The 15,144-nt window shown below is 49.7% G+C and overlaps 6 protein-coding genes across 9 annotated transcripts; 3 read left to right on the top strand and 3 right to left on the bottom strand.

The window, feature by feature from the left end:
- Window positions 1–255: 255 nt before the first annotated feature.
- On the bottom strand, window positions 256–3,258 carry H257_10892 (hypothetical protein; the record flags this gene model as incomplete). The annotated part of the gene is made up of 7 exons (XM_009837621.1): window positions 3,114–3,258; window positions 2,399–3,066; window positions 2,146–2,300; window positions 1,285–1,867; window positions 712–815; window positions 361–651; window positions 256–271 (listed from the first exon to the last, which is right to left on the bottom strand). The coding sequence occupies exons 1-7, from the start codon at window positions 3,226–3,228 to the stop codon at window positions 256–258; spliced, it is 1,932 nt and encodes a 643-aa protein (XP_009835923.1). The 5' UTR covers window positions 3,229–3,258.
- A 2,291-nt stretch (window positions 3,259–5,549) lies between these two features.
- On the top strand, window positions 5,550–8,221 carry H257_10891 (hypothetical protein). 3 transcript variants are annotated; one of them, XM_009837620.1, is made up of 8 exons: window positions 5,550–5,642; window positions 5,728–5,894; window positions 5,996–6,176; window positions 6,238–6,589; window positions 7,146–7,257; window positions 7,330–7,544; window positions 7,769–7,866; window positions 7,974–8,221. In XM_009837620.1, the coding sequence occupies exons 2-8, from the start codon at window positions 5,732–5,734 to the stop codon at window positions 8,161–8,163; spliced, it is 1,311 nt and encodes a 436-aa protein (XP_009835922.1). In that variant the 5' UTR covers window positions 5,550–5,642; window positions 5,728–5,731; the 3' UTR covers window positions 8,164–8,221. The 3 variants fall into 3 exon arrangements, with proteins under 3 accessions (XP_009835922.1, XP_009835921.1, XP_009835920.1); XM_009837619.1 differs by having other exon boundaries at window positions 5,697–5,894; XM_009837618.1 differs by having other exon boundaries at window positions 5,550–5,894.
- A 157-nt stretch (window positions 8,222–8,378) lies between these two features.
- H257_10890 (hypothetical protein) lies at window positions 8,379–9,474 on the bottom strand. Its single transcript, XM_009837617.1, has one exon. It carries the CDS (start codon window positions 9,454–9,456, stop codon window positions 8,467–8,469), a length of 990 nt encoding a protein of 329 aa, XP_009835919.1. The 5' UTR covers window positions 9,457–9,474; the 3' UTR covers window positions 8,379–8,466.
- Window positions 9,475–9,987: 513 nt separating this feature from the next.
- On the top strand, window positions 9,988–11,349 carry H257_10889 (hypothetical protein). The gene is made up of 2 exons (XM_009837616.1): window positions 9,988–10,039; window positions 10,195–11,349. Exon 2 carries the CDS (start codon window positions 10,220–10,222, stop codon window positions 11,258–11,260), a length of 1,041 nt encoding a protein of 346 aa, XP_009835918.1. The 5' UTR covers window positions 9,988–10,039; window positions 10,195–10,219; the 3' UTR covers window positions 11,261–11,349.
- Window positions 10,168–13,350, bottom strand: H257_10888 (hypothetical protein). Its single transcript, XM_009837615.1, has 9 exons — window positions 12,926–13,350; window positions 12,788–12,867; window positions 12,671–12,720; window positions 12,450–12,608; window positions 12,284–12,387; window positions 12,017–12,231; window positions 11,738–11,965; window positions 11,558–11,644; window positions 10,168–11,496 (listed from the first exon to the last, which is right to left on the bottom strand). The coding sequence occupies exons 1-9, from the start codon at window positions 13,342–13,344 to the stop codon at window positions 11,369–11,371; spliced, it is 1,470 nt and encodes a 489-aa protein (XP_009835917.1). The 5' UTR covers window positions 13,345–13,350; the 3' UTR covers window positions 10,168–11,368.
- A 92-nt stretch (window positions 13,351–13,442) lies between these two features.
- H257_10887 lies at window positions 13,443–14,798 on the top strand. Of its 2 annotated transcripts, XM_009837613.1 has the most exons (4): window positions 13,443–13,544; window positions 13,610–14,039; window positions 14,153–14,271; window positions 14,366–14,798. In XM_009837613.1, exons 1-4 carry the CDS (start codon window positions 13,452–13,454, stop codon window positions 14,639–14,641), a joined length of 918 nt encoding a protein of 305 aa, XP_009835915.1. In that variant the 5' UTR covers window positions 13,443–13,451; the 3' UTR covers window positions 14,642–14,798. The 2 variants fall into 2 exon arrangements, with proteins under 2 accessions (XP_009835915.1, XP_009835916.1); XM_009837614.1 differs by having other exon boundaries at window positions 14,153–14,798.
- The last annotated feature ends 346 nt before the right edge of the window (window positions 14,799–15,144 follow it).

Raw genomic sequence — 15,144 nt, 5'->3', positions numbered from 1 at the left:
ACCTACATGTCGTCGAATACCCTTCGTTATATGATTATATTATCGAAAGCAAAAGATATTGGTTTCGAAACACACTTCCACGATAGATAATATGGTCGAAATATCTAAACTTTTGAGTTTGTCGTTGATTTGCACCATTACACACCACCTAAAAATATACAACAATAATATATATATATATATATGTTCAATATTCGTATCATGTTTAATCAATCCAGGATCATTAGATTGTAATCAAATTCACATTTTGTATTGTCAAATCGATTCGAAGCTGGATATCATCACATGGGATCGAAAGCTATTTGGCGGCGAATAGATGATAAAGTCCAACTTGGGGTGCAAAAAGCTGCACAATAATACCATGGCACGAGAAACGCATCGAGGCCGGTGGCGCCGGCGAGCGTGGACGCGCCAAAGTGCGGCGTCCACTTGAGCTCCAAGGTAGTAGGCGCCGTGGGAATGCTCTCAAAGTACACTATGGCTTCTAACCAGTCGATTGGTACGTCGTCCAAGATGGGGGGGTCCACACGGCAATGTCCTGACGGCAACGAGTGTGCGCGAAGGCCATAATGCAGCAGCAGCTCCGACAGTTCATGGGGTGAGTGCTGCTCATACAAGACAAACCCAGCATACGCGTGGCTAGCAATAAACCTACGCCCATCGGGTGAAATATATATTTATTTTTCACAAGAATCTAGGGGTTGGACGTACCGAAAGTACAGCTCCGAGTACATGTCTTGGAGTTTTTGGACGATTTTCTCTTGTTCTTGGTGCAACAAGGCGTGTGCGACTGCGAGGTCGTCCGTGTCGAGTTTCTGCCGTGAGAAAATATATATAAAAACATATCGCACGATTGTATGTGAGATCGGACAAGTATATTTTAGGGTGCGTCTGGTCACCGGAAATATTGCAATATTCAGCCCCAAAACCAAATTTGAGCGCTGAATTCAACAAATCTGATCAATATTGAAATATGTCTTGAAGAGTTTTAACCCAAATCCAATAAGTCCACGTGGGATTTACTCGTTGAAGAGGCCCAAAACGCCATAGTTATTACAAAATAGACCTTTTACCTCCATTTTGAAAATGGCATTATGGTTAATCCCATTTTGCGAGAAAATGGAATATTATTTTTGAAATGTTTGAGAATATTACATTTGATTTACAACCGTAACGCACGATAGGTTGAGAATATATATATATTTAAACCCACAACGCAATATCGGTTGAGAAGCTATGATAATTATATCACCACAAAGCAAGCATATGCACTTCAGTTTGTACCTGGTTTAAAGCGTAGTTGTCGTGGAGGTACCTCCGTCGAAGGTAGTGCAGGGCCGTGACACATTGACCTTGTACGTGCATCACATGCTCGTCGTCGTCGTCGCCGTCGTCGTGGGCTCGAATTCCCCGATGCCAATCTCGACATACAAACTTAAAGTTGTACTGGACGTCCATGTACAAAGCCAACTCGTTGTGGTACTGATGCTGGAATAGAAATAGCCAGAAAAAGTGGCAAAATAGCCGATTCAACAGCACACAGTCGAGCGGCAGCAGCTCCCGACGGCACGACGCCAGCATGTCTTTATACAGGTCGGTGGCGCGGAATGTCGGGTATGACGCCATCAGGTGCTGCTTGACGAGGACAGAGATGCCGTCAAATGCATGCAGCGCCCCCTCGCCGCCCGCGGAAATTGCCGCGTCGACTGCCGCCGCCGTCCCGTCGTCGTCATGGCCAATGAAGAAGGGGGACGTGGAGACCAAATATTTGGCAAATATCTTGCGACCGTATGTTTGCAGGCGGCTGCGACTCTCGTCTGACAAGACGGTCGTCGATGATTGGCTGGCCAGTGTCCGCCAAAACAGGCTAATGGCCCAGAATTAACAAACCACTAGATATATATATTATTTTCATATACTGTATATATCTATCTAGTTATGAAAACAACAACGACTGTACATCAATAATATAGTATTACCATGTCGTGAAAAAACCGACGAATGAACATATATATATATATTGGCTATGGTGAATGATATGAAAAGCGTATATTTGTGGATCTTTGTGTGTATCCAAGTTGAAAAATACACACAACGAATCAATATATATATATATATATATATACGAGACGAGCAATCTATTACCGGTATTCGTCCAAACTGCACAAGAAGAACAGTTTGCACTTGTCTGGTTCTGTGGGCAGCCACGACGCATAGTACCGCATCATTTTGGGCGTCTGGACGACTTCTTCCAGCGCGACCAGCCCGAGAGGGTCCACCGCGTTGGATGCATGGGGGTCCTAATCGAGGTCAAATATTCGTTGTCAGAGGTTTTCCTAGCTTCTATAGGTAGTAGAGCGGTGCCAAATGGCAAGTTAGGTAGTGCTACTGTACATACCTCTCGGCTCCATAGGGCCACGAGGGGATTCGGCAGCATGTGCAGCCCTCCCTTTCGCCCCAGAATCGCATGGTGCGAGCCGGGCTTGACGTTCGAGTTGTAGTGGTCCGTTAGCCAACGGTTCCACTTCTGCAGCGTACTTGGGGTCTCTGCCGACGGGGAAGAGTCGGCTGGTGAAGTTGAGGCATCATGGGGGGCAGGCGGGGCGGTCGCAGTTGCCATCTTGGACACCTTGGCCTTGGCGGCCTGGGTCTGCTCAAAGAGGAACCGGGCTGTCTTGAGCCGCACTTGTTGGGCCCAGCGAGACTGCGCTTGGCGCGACTTTTGAGGATCGTCTTCGACTAAAATGGACGTCTGAGATGGCGGGAGCACTATGGTCGATGAGTCGTCCAGGAATGCCGACACGTCGTCGACAGTCATGCTTTCAAGCAAGCGCATGCTGCTCTCGATGGTCGCAGTCGACGATAGAGGCTGCTGGGTCTGCATGTCCTGAAACGTGCTGCGCTGGGACGCCAACACGTCCGCCAACGACGTCGACGAGGTCAGCGCCATGTCCGTGAGACTGCGCGATGAGTCCCACATGCTTTCGCAGTCGGATGGATAGCTCTCGCAACTGTCTCGCATGATGTCTTCGGCGTGGACCATGGCGTCGTCTGGAACAACAGCATCTATGGTGGCCATATGAGTGACGTCGGCGTCGTCATATCCTACGTACGCGCGGGAGGAGCGATGGTAATGGGAATCACCAGGTCTAGCAGCGGAGACCCGGTCAACGGCAAGTCGTCCTTGGAGTCCGAATCGTGCGCGTGGCGCCGGTAGAACGAATGCATCCTGGTGTGGCAAGGCTCACAACAATTGCGTCAACTGTTCCTATCTTTATTACATGTGATGTTGTAGGGTATTGGATTTCACAGGATATTGAATTCGAAGAAGAAAATAGCTGTTTCAATCGTTTGGTTCAAGTTTGCTCGGTTCATTCAGGAAACTGCAGTAACTTACCGTTGGGAAATAAATATTCCACGTGAAGGTCCATGAATTAACCCCCAAGCTTAGTGTGTGCCGTTGTGGAGAATAAATCTCATCGATGAGGCAGTACCAGTATGTGTATTCTGCAGTAAACTAACAGTAAAACTTGCCGGATAGCGTTTGAAGTGGTACTACAATACTGTACGTAGTATCCGGTACTGTTTCAGATAAATGTGTGTTATCCGGATAAGTTGGTCATCGACATTTACGACAGTAAACGTTATGTAAAACGAGGAAATTTAGTGAAAAAGTACTAAATATCCCCTAATTTCACGGATAATACATACATTATCCGTAATTCGAATAGTACCGTATTATTTCTACTAGAAATAATAAGGTTATGGGTACATCCAGTATCCAATCATTGATTAGTATTGTCAAAAAATTATTTGATTGGATAATATAAATCACGTGTTGACCAAACTTCAGTGTCCCTTAACAGTAAAATCTGTCGTCGTCTGTACTGTTGCCGGTGGAGATGCTCTTAACGCTACTATTAATAGTATTGTGAATTCGCTATAAACTTCCAAAATTCGCATGGTTTGTCGAATCAATATTGAATCACGCCGGAGTTCTGATTGGTTGAATATACTTGTCCTTTCTGCAAGAGCCAATCAAATCCACCAAAAATGGATTAGCCAATAGCGTCGATTCGTGATTCGATTCGGGGCGAGATTCGATTCGACGGGGTCTGGAAATCCGTATCGAATCCACAATAGTACGTACGTACCCGGTAGTAACTTATCAACCAATTGGTCGAGATGCTCTAACGTAAAAAACCAGTAGATGGCCCGAAATGGACCCTACTTTCTCAATAAATAAGGCGATTTGGACAAACTTTCAACTATGCCGTTGTAGAAGATTGAACGTGCTACATGATACAAGCAAGATTTGACGGATTCGGTGCATGCTTCCTCAAGTTATTCCTGGTTAAAGTCAAAAGTGTGAATTTTGAGAAGATCAGTAAATGGCCTTGAATACACTATGCATCGAATCAGTTGGACTCGTAATACTATTGTCAAAATGAAACGTATTGACTAGAGTTTATATGACTTGTTAATGGAATTCGCAAGGTGAGCCACCTTGCTCCTTTCTAATATCCAATCAGAGTCCATCACACCTTGTTTCTTACACACGATTGGCTATAACACAGACAGAAGAGGTTACAAATTTTGAACTTTGAATTTTGTAGAGCTTTGTGTGATGCTGCTCCAGAGAATTGTGCATTGATGAGTGCACTCCGACTATGTCCAATGTGGTTCTCCCCTTACAGCTAACATTATGTTGTGCGCTCGGTTGGGTCGCAATGTCGTGGTGGCCCTGGTGGGCCAACGCGGTGGCGCAAGAGGTGTTAGTAGCACCTATCGCAAAGTGCTAAAACCGCCATTTCAGCACTTGCGATGGGTGCCACCAAGACGTCTTGCGCCCCCGCCCGCGCAACCACGTGATCACACCGGCAGGGAGGTGTACGGCACCGACACGGGCTGGATGGTGGAATGTGGGATGACCAATTTCATTGGGTTAGTAGGCAAGTGGTGAAATGAGACCTGTTAGAATTGACCGAGTCCAGGATACCACATCACATGATCTTGCTCTCATACACAGCCTACACAATTATCTCAAGGCTCCTTGCATCAACCGCCATCACAGGAGTAGAATATATCGCAACACGGCGTGATGAATCTACGCAGCGAATTTCGTGATTTCACGGCATCTGATTGGACAAAATTGGACAATTTTGAATTCGCAAGGTGACCTGCCTTGCGAATTCCAAAAAGAGACAGGCACATGAAAAGTAAAAATCATCAATACAAACTTGAAGATATATTTAATTGAAACTATACAATTTCAGAATTATTTATGGAATTCGCAAGGTGGTTCACCTTGCGCTCCATACAAAATTGCCTATTTCACATTGCTTTTTCTGGTTAATGTATTATAATTAAATAAACACCATCCCACCATACGGTATACTACTAGTAGTACTAGTGTCGGAGACTTCGCAATCATTTGTGTGTATGCGTGTTACTGTAATACTGGTAGTACTACTATTGTTCAAGAGGTCTAAGACTGTTAGTGACTGGCATGGCGCCCCGGGGCGCCGTTCCATTGCCAGCGATTATTGGCGGTGCAGGTTTTGCGCAATCACTTGGTGGCCGAGGTTGAAGCTCTGGAGATTCTACCGAATCGAGCGAGACCTGCTGCGCATTCAACCGAGGTATGACCTCCATTCTCTATATATCCATGCTGTGTGTCCAAGTGCACCCGCCAGGCCATACTCCCACGTGCGTGTGCCCACGTAGCCACATGACCATGTCAACAAGTACCGACCCCAACAACAGCGTGGAGGTGATTGCACAGCTCAAAGCCTGGCTACAGGGCCACGGCGTGTCACTTGACCACTTTGGCATTCACTACTACGGCCCTGACCAAGGCCATGGTGTGGTTGCTGCGAAAGCCTTTGTCCAAGGTATTACCACCTACTAGTACCTACACCTACATGTTTGGAATCTGCATGAATCACTTTCTCTCAAAGTAGCTAATGTATCTCTCTCTATTGGAAACCCGTAGGCGAACACACACTGGACATTCCGTTTCGCTTAACCATGAACGTCCACTCGGCGCTCTCGTCCGACTTGGCGCCATTGTTCGCTTCCGAAGCCGGCACCCTCGCCGACGTCGAAATCCTCGCGCTTCATCTCATGTATGAAAAGCACAAAGGTTTCGCGTCGTTCTGGGCTCCGTTCATCCGGTACAAGAGATCCCTTGAACGACATTCCTATTTACGCAGTGTTCTCGTGTCGTTGCTGTAGAAGTTTGCCCACAACGTTCGACACTCCCATCTTTTGGAACGACGACCAGTTCGCGGCGCTACAAGGCACCAATGTATCGTTACTCGCCGCCATGATGAAGCAGCAGATCGTCGCCGACTACACGTCAGTCCATTCGCCGCTGTTTCAAAAGTACCCGGCGCTGTTTCGAACGCCGTCTCCTACCATGCAAGAGTATAAGTGGGCGCTGAGTGTGATCTGGTCCCGCGCGTTTGGCATTACCAGGGGCGGCGAGTACCTCCAGGTGCTGTGTCCAGCCATGGACATGTTCAACCACGATGTGCTGCTGAATCGCCCGCTCGACGACTTTATTGTATTCAACGAGCAAGCGCAGGTAAGAAAGTCTGCTACTATTCCTCATAATGTTATGGTCCTTTTACCCAGCATTATTTGGACGTTTGTGCTGATTCGCCAAATCAATCGATATTGCTTGTATTGACTTTTGTATGTGAAAATGATCCAGTGAGTATCACACTAATTTCAGTCACACACTGAGTCGATGTTGATTTGGTCAAACACACACCCCACCTCCAATTTCGAATCGAATATCTTGACAATATGAGGCTCGTTTTGCCGTGGAAATATATATTATATGTGGTGTCCAACCTATGATATATATCTATTTATGGCTACCCATTGGGTACATTTCTCCAAACTTTGGTCGTTTGTGTGCTGATTCGCCAAATCTATCAATCGGACGATTGTTTGTACCAACTTTTGTATGGAAAAAGGGGTCCTGTGACGATTGAAATCACATTAATATTTAGTTCCTACACTAATTAGAGGCGGATGCGGGTTTCCTGCAATCTGATTGGCTCCATTCTTTTATGCCGATTCTTCTGTCGTTTTAATTGGTAGTGCTCGAATAACCACACGAATCAATGTCGTAGACGTTGTGCCATCGCCTCCATGTCGATTGCGTGGCCAATACCCCGTTGAACATTTGCTACGGGCCGTACTCAAATGCCAAGCTGCTGTATTCGTACGGGTTTGTCGTGCCAGGTACTACAGACTACTACTAGTACTACTACTACCTCGTCGAAATGTCCCGTGTGTCTGCAACTTTGGTCGTAGGCAACCACCGCCGCGGGATTGATTTTTGGGTCAACGTGCCCACCAACGACCGATATTACAAGCTCAAGAAATCCCTTCTTGACTCGAATCCTTTGACAGCCCATCAAACGTACGACTTCGACGGGACGCTTCTGGGCCACACGATTTCTGAGCGACTGCTCGCCATGGCCCGGATTGTGCTCATGCAGGAAGACGAAATTCATGCCCGCAACAACGTACGAATATATATATATATATATGTATTGCTCCTATCGGCCTGAATATATATATATATTATATATGTTGTAATGACGCTACTACTGACTTCAATATATGTATCTATCTATATATACGTACTAGTATATATATTTAATAATGGTGCTATTACAATCGGCCGACTATATATATACTGTGGTGATGTATGATTTCGACGAGTTTATATATATTTACCTATTTGCAGGCGTTCCACCAAGCGATGATCTCCCGCCGCAACGAAATTGCCGTATACGACAGCCTCACGATTGCGTGTCGCCGCAAGTTGCAAGCGTTCACCACGACGTATGTAAAGTGAACGAAATAGTTGTATCAGTCTATATTATTATTATTTCTCTTTTTAAGAAATATATATATCTGAATGACAAACGAGACTGGTCTATCATATATAGTCTCGACGAGGACGTGGCCCAGCTTGAAGCCAGTGCGTTGTCCCATCAACTGACGTTTGCATTGCAAGTGCGGATCGAAGACAAGCAAGTTCTAGAGCAATCCATCGCGACGCTGGCCAAGTGGAAAGCGTACCTACTGGACCACCCAACCGACTCACTAGTGTACCCCCCCCGGGACTGCCCCGTGTAACTCGACCACGATAAGACCACTGTCGTTGGTGAATATAGTGTGATGGTGATGCACCTCATGTAAACTTATACTTCGATATAGTGTAGTGTACGTACATGAAAGGACCTTGTAGCCTCAACACTGTAGTGGTCATAGCACGTCCTAGTGTAACGAGTTTGCCCGAGATAGCTACACAACTACCGTGACAATAGGACCAAATATACATACATACAGTAGTGATTGATCCGTTCCAACCTGAACCATCTTGAATATTTATGGACTAATACTTATATGTTGGCACATACATATATACATATTGACTTATTAAAACTGCACGCCGTTCTCAGTGAGCTTTTGGAATGCCTTGGCGAAGTCCTTGTGCCACAAGTCTTCGTCCTTGGCGTACAGATCTACATACTTTTTGAATTCAACGTCCCAAATGAAAGCCAGATCCGCAGGCAGCATCATGAGGTCGCCGGTGGGGTCGGTGTATTGCTCGGGGCCGTCCCACTGCTTGAGGGTCCACTTGTTCTCGACCAGTTCGCGGAAGTATTCGTTGGAGAACGTCGTCTCTGCGCGGGTCCATGGGCCGCTGTACCCGCTTCGTGTGGGGTAGCACCGCCCAACGGCATGCGCGCCGATCAGCGCCACGATTTCCCGGTCGTTGAAGCCCATGCGGTAGAAGACTTCGCGGACGTGGTTGATGGTCTTGGGCTTGGAGCCCTTGTCCGCGTCAGGGAGGCGGCCGTTGGGGGTACATGCCTTGGGCGACGGGGCGTCCTGGCGGCCGAGCCGGAAGGACACGTCGGGGCCGCCCATTTCCGAGATCGCGACGACGCCAGCGTAGATGTACAGATCAGCGTGGGACAAGGTCGGGTACTTGGCCTTGATCGCGTTCAACTTCTCGATGGCGATGACGAGGCCGGCATTTGCGCCGTAGTTGATTTCAGGGTTGTGGCGAATGGTGCCGCCTTTGGACCCGCCGCTGCCGCCGTCCGCTTTGCTGTACGTGCCAGACGAATGCCACGCTAGTCGAACGAACGTCGGCGCCAACGAATTGTCCGCTTCGATCAGCGCCACAATGTCGTCGCGGACAGCGGCCAAGTTCACGGGGGATTCCTTCGCGAGCATCACGGTGGCCGACGACGCCGTGGCAAGGAGAAACGCCATGGACATGGCCGCCGCGTTCGACGTGCTAGAACGAGGAAGGGCAGACGACGCGGCATGGAAGCTTCGGGTAACGACGGCGGGGGCGGTGTGGCGGAAGGCAGGGCCCACGCGGCACACAGCTCGGGAGACAACTTTACGGATCATGGCAAATTCAAAACTGATGTATGCAATCGTGTTGAAAAATATAAAAGGATCGATCCACTCGTTTTAGTCCTTGACAACCATTCTAGAAAGTACAGCTTCGTAGAGTGTAGGTCAGTTTGGTGATTTGTTTTTTCATCGTTTTGGTTTTTGCGGGTATATTGAGTACCCAGTATGGGACCGACAAGAAATATGTTTTTTTACAGTTCTTTTACTCGGGTGACTTCAGCTGAACGACTGTCGCAGCCACGACACACCAGCTGCCGAACGTGTACATGAACACGTTCGGCAGCTGGTACATGTACCAGTACATAGTGTGAATGGCGACATCGCCTGAACGATGACCACCCCCACCATCACCACTTTGGGTAGTACCTGCACAGCTTGATCGTTGCTCCACAGCGCAAGAAAAGAGGGAGGACTTCCTCGCCCATTTGAATCGCCGCGGAAATGATTCGTATCTGTGCCGCCCTTCATATCATACGATGGATGCTCCATGTGTTGGATTATTAGGACCTTCACTAGACTTCATCCACGCGTCGTTCATTCCCATGCAGGGTCTCCATCACCCCAGCCATCACTTGAGGTGGGTGCATCCCCATCAGTCGAACGTCGGGTGTCCTCGTTGTTTCAGCAGACAAACCATGGATTACTCCGGATAATGATGTCAAATCCGGATACCAGTCGTTGAACCTTGACATGGATCTTGTTGTGCCTTCGTTTTCACACCCCCCATTCCAGATTTTGACGAGCGTCGCACCTAAGGATGTTCCGTCAAGTTGCTTCCCGCGCCACCCGTCTCGGCGCTGCGACCTCGATTGCTCGCGTGAACGCCCCCCGCGCCATGGTCCGCAGCATGATGACAGCGGCGAAGACCACCAAGTCGTCCAAGACCATGAACGTGTCGGCCATGTCCGCGGCGCTTCTGTTGACAGCCGGTGCTTCGATGACCATTCTCCATGCCAAGGAAACGGTTCCCGATGTTGCAAAAATTCGATTGGAAATCGCGGAATTGATCGAAAAAGACGCGTACCTCGGACCCACGCTGGTGCGCCTCGCGTGGCACTCGTCCGGCACGTACAGCAAGAAGGACAATAGTGGCGGCTCCAAGGGTGGCACCATTCGCCATGACCCGGAGATCAATCATGGCGCTAATGCGGGTCTGGATACCGCCATCGAGAAGCTGGAACCCATCAAGAAAAACTACCCTGGCATTTCCTACGCCGACTTGTATGTGTTGGCCGGGATCGTCGCGATCTCGGAAATGGGGGGCCCGGAAGTCAAGTTCCATTTGGGTCGAAAGGACGCTGTGAGCGGCGACGAATGCACCCCCGACGGTCGCTTGCCCGACGCCGACAAGGGCTCCAAGCCCAACACCATCAACCACGTGCGTGAAATCTTTTACCGCATGGGCTTCAACGACCGGGAAATCGTGGCGTTGATCGGCGCGCATGCCGTCGGGCGGTGCTACCCGTCCCGAAGCGGGTTCAGCGGTCCTTGGACGCGCGCAGAGTGGACATTCTCGAACGAATACTACCGTGAACTGCTCGAGAACAAGTGGACGCTCAAGAAGTGGAAGGGGCCGCAGCAATACACCGACCCCACGGGCGAGCTCATGATGCTGCCCGCCGACATGGCCTTCATTTGGGACCCCGAGTTCAAAAAGTACGTGGAACTGTACGCCAAGGACGAAGACTTGTGGCACAAGGACTTTGCCAAGGCATTCCAAAAGCTCACCGAGAACGGTGTCGACATTGAAAAGACGGGATGGCGTCGATACATTTTCTTTGGACCTCGCGGGGATTAAAAGGGGGAATTCCATGGATTTTCCATGGATCGTTATATTTGTGATTCAACGAGGTCTCGGTTGTTTGTGTCATCCATGTAATAAACAACCTGAAATAAAGTAATTACTCTATAAACGTTGATACACCTGGGTCGATGACCAAAGCGAGCGGCGCCACGCGACGATGTAGCCGATGCCGCCACCCACGACCACCCCAAACGCCAGCATGAGCATCATCATCGGCACAGGTTTGACCGCTACATGCAAGAAAGCATGGTCAGAATGCGACAGGAACCTAGGGAAACAACAGCCACGTACCTGCGACGTGGTTGGACAATGTCAGGGGCACGTGACAGGACGGCATCGCGTCCACAAGCGCAGCGAGCTCGTCCACCGGACACAGCTCTACGATGTACTTGTGTCAACAAGGATGGTTTACAAGAGTTTAGCATATATTCTAGTGTATTTCATTTGCATGGGAAGTGTGGTTAATAGTACCAGTAGTGCATGGGCCTAGTAAGAGTGGCTGGCCTTGGTACAGCACTCGTACGAAAAACGACGGGTGGTCAATTGAAGCGGTCGTGTGGTCGCTCAGCGTGTTGGCTTGTCGGGACCGTTTGGCTCTGTACACTTCAAACACCATGTGGCTGGCGTACGGCACCCATTCCGTGAGCCAGAGGTCCCCTCCAAGCGCGGCCAGTAGCGCCATCAGCGACGAATCATGAACTATACCATACCTCTTAGACCTTTAACTGTCAATCAAAAGAGGAATCATACCAGAATAGAGGGCGAGTCGCAGTGGGCGGCGGCGGTGGTGATTTTCTGCCGCGTCCAAGAGCCGCGACGTGATGGCCTGCTGCAGGAAGGCCTTCATGGCGACCTTGGAGTACTTGCTGTCATGAAACAGGTATTGCAGGAGCACCGAGGTCTCTTCACGATGGACGGTGACGCGGAACAGTTCGTCTGACATGGGGATCCGGCGATCGGTGCATCTAAAACCATCGCAAGTCTCAATATGATGAACACACAATGTCCATATTGTACTTGGATGTCATGAGGCAGTCAAACAAGCTGGGGGCGCTGAACGAGGTCAGAGTCTCGTCCAACGCCGCGTCCAGCTCCAAGTTGGCTGGCGCGACTGCCCATGCCTGCATACAGGCATCAGAGCGTTGGTAAGGAATAAGCGAGTGTGTGTAATACTGTATCGCACGTGAAACTCGGGGCTGGCCAACCATTGCTTGCCCACCGCAGCCAAGGTCGGACAGTTGGCTTCGTTGGGGAAGATCGTCGACACGGCTTTGTCCTGGGTGTGCCAAGGCACGGGCTTCGTAGGATGGGCCACCGATGGAAACATTCCTTGGACAATGGTCTACATATGTGGAGCATGAGGCATCAAGCATCGTCGTGAGGAAGATGGAGCCAACCAGCCACCTGTCCAGATTGCACCGTCCGCGGGATGTCGCTGCTTTCGAAATACACGTCTAATGTGAATGAAGGCATGACGTGATCTGCAGACGTAGCACACGATAAGTTGTATGAACACGTTACCAGACGGGTCGGTCAAGTCCACGGCTTCGTCTGCGGCGAACAGACCGACGGCGGACGTCACGTACGCGTCTCGGAAGTGTCTAGATAAGTTCATGCACGTAATGAAATGGCACAAGACAACCAGATCGTCATACGCACTTGGCATTTTGGACTTCCTGGGCAAACCCTTCGTCAGTGAGTTGGCCAAGACTGCAATTGCCGCGGCGGATGTTGCCCCCGGCCGTGAACACTTTGGTGAACTCGAGCGCTTGTTTATTGTGCTTGCGTGAAGGAACGTCGTCCAGACCTGTCAAGGAAGGCCGAGACAACTCTCGCGCAATGCAGTTCCATTCCTCATCGTAGTCTTTCCAGCAGCTGTCTGGGTAGCACGGAGTCCGCGCCCCATGCCGGACCACGATTTGAACTTGCACCAACTCCACAGTTGACAACAGCGTCTGATCCAGAGGCTGGATCGCACTCAACCTCATGTCCTTGGCGCAATAGGACGGATACATGTGACTTGCTGCACACGGAAGCAGCATGACGACGACGGCACGCACAGAAGTGGTGACCTTCATCCTTGCACTCGAAACTTCAATAGGATCAATCTACTCCACCAGAATTCCGGATACAGTACAACCATCTCGAATTATCCGGAACACTTGCCCATCAATCAAAACCGGGAATGCGCATCGCATCGTTCCTTCCCGCTGGAACCACGATATGCTACGAGCTGGGCCTGGGAGATAACGTATCTTGCGTGACCTTTGAGTGCCAGGTATGGTGAGCATGCAAGCGTCCTCGTCCTGTGGAACATGATGCGAGCGTGACGCCCATGACTAGTTTCCTCCGGCGGCCAAAGACAAGCCCAAGGTCATTCGGTGCATCTTCAACTCGGACGACCTGACGTCGGCGGAGATTGAGAACGCGGTAAATACGAATCTCGCTGCGTCCGTGCCGCTGTACGAGATTGACGAGTCTCTCCTCGAAGATGTCGACGTCGTGTTGATCCAAGACCTGTGCGAAGTGTGCGCCATTGGTCCGCCCATGGTTCTCGCTGCCTTGGACAAGCTCAAGGTCCAACCGCGCGTCTTGTACCTCACCGCACGTAGCCTCGACGGTCTCTACAACGATATCATGACCGTCGCGACGGGATGCGATATTGAAGGCCGTGGCGTCGCCATGGTCACGTCCATGAAAGCGCGCGTGGACCGCGTCGAACGAGCGCTCGTGGATTGCACACCCGTGAAAACCGTATGCGTGGAATGGCTAGGTATGCAATCCCAGCTCCACACTAATATCGTTGTCGACATGTTCATACCGAACACACACACGGCGGCGGCGATGTCAAGGCGTCCTCACAACGAACGATGCTTGTTCCCATAGACCCAATCTACAATGCGGGCCACTGGATGCCCGACCTCGTGCATCGCGCCGGCGGGTACGATCCGCTCGCGGCGCCAGAATCGTTTTCAGTGGCCATCAACTGGTCACATGTGGCAGAGGTAGAATGGATCAACTACACCATGCTATGCATGCTATTGCTTCCTTTTGGTGGTTAATGCATGCATCCTCGCTGGGTTGTTTGTTTGCGTGTAGGCGGGGGCAGAACTGCTCGTGATCATGCCATGCGGGTTCGATCTCGCTCGAACCATCAAGGACGCAACCGACACGCTTCCGCCCAAATCTGGCTGGAGAGACATCCCCGCCGTCCAGAACCGCCGCGTTTGGGCGTTCGATGGCAACCGACTGTTCAGCGGCGCGTCGCCGGCGCTAGTCGATGGCCTCGAAATCCTCGCGTCCGTGCTGCATCCGGAATTGTACACGCTGGAGCCGACTCTGTACTCGACGGACTTTGCCTTGCTGGATATTTGATAGGCACCAAACGTCCTATCCGTCAAGACAAGGCATCGAATCAAACCAAATTTGGCCAGCCACTGGATGGCTGCAGTATTTTGAACCGACGCGACGAGTTTGTGTTGCCTGTATCTGCTGTGCTTGTAATAATAAATCATGTGCAATATTGTCGATTAGATACAAATTTAGGGAGAGGGTGCAATCGAATCGCGACCAAACCGATCCACAATCGATCTGATTGGTTGAATTTCATTGAGAAGGTTTTGATTGGCTAATAATTTTGAGCTCAAATGAGGTAGCCAATCAAATCGATTTAAATTCCAACGAGAAACCACGAAATTTCACTCGAAAGCACAATATCAATATAGTGTCGATTTTCGTCACATTGCCCAATTTTCCGTGGTTCGTAAAACCCCGCCGAGACATCTGATTGGCTAATATCCACTTCGCTTTTTCAGGGAGAATATCGAAAATAGATTGCAGCCAATTAGCGAAAGAAATTTCAGATTGACAGTGAGCAA

The sequence above is a fragment of the Aphanomyces astaci genome (genome assembly GCF_000520075.1).
Source record: "Aphanomyces astaci strain APO3 unplaced genomic scaffold supercont1.30, whole genome shotgun sequence".
NCBI lineage: Eukaryota > Oomycota > Saprolegniomycetes > Saprolegniales > Verrucalvaceae > Aphanomyces > Aphanomyces astaci.
The sequence above is the reverse complement of the archived record's forward strand: the minus strand, read 5'-3'. Positions and strand labels throughout refer to the sequence as shown.

Excerpts from the sequence above, each read along its gene's own strand:
- H257_10891 (XM_009837618.1), top strand. The coding sequence starts at position 5,645 with ATGACCTCCATTCTCTATATATCCATGCTGTGTGTCCAAGTGCACCCG. Across the intron at positions 6,177-6,237 it reads TTCTGGGCTCCGTTCATCCG|AAGTTTGCCCACAACGTTCG; the intron begins GTACAAGAGATC and ends TCGTTGCTGTAG. Across the intron at positions 7,258-7,329 it reads GTACGGGTTTGTCGTGCCAG|GCAACCACCGCCGCGGGATT; the intron begins GTACTACAGACT and ends CTTTGGTCGTAG.
- H257_10890 (XM_009837617.1), bottom strand. The coding sequence starts at position 9,456 with ATGATCCGTAAAGTTGTCTCCCGAGCTGTGTGCCGCGTGGGCCCTGCC.
- H257_10889 (XM_009837616.1), top strand. The coding sequence starts at position 10,220 with ATGTTCCGTCAAGTTGCTTCCCGCGCCACCCGTCTCGGCGCTGCGACC.
- H257_10888 (XM_009837615.1), bottom strand. The coding sequence starts at position 13,344 with ATGAAGGTCACCACTTCTGTGCGTGCCGTCGTCGTCATGCTGCTTCCG. Across the intron at positions 12,388-12,449 it reads TGGCCAGCCCCGAGTTTCAC|GCATGGGCAGTCGCGCCAGC; the intron begins GTGCGATACAGT and ends GCCTGTATGCAG. Across the intron at positions 12,232-12,283 it reads GACTGCCTCATGACATCCAA|ATGCACCGATCGCCGGATCC; the intron begins GTACAATATGGA and ends CGATGGTTTTAG.
- H257_10887 (XM_009837613.1), top strand. The coding sequence starts at position 13,452 with ATGCGCATCGCATCGTTCCTTCCCGCTGGAACCACGATATGCTACGAG. Across the intron at positions 14,040-14,152 it reads CGTATGCGTGGAATGGCTAG|ACCCAATCTACAATGCGGGC; the intron begins GTATGCAATCCC and ends TTGTTCCCATAG. Across the intron at positions 14,272-14,365 it reads ACTGGTCACATGTGGCAGAG|GCGGGGGCAGAACTGCTCGT; the intron begins GTAGAATGGATC and ends GTTTGCGTGTAG.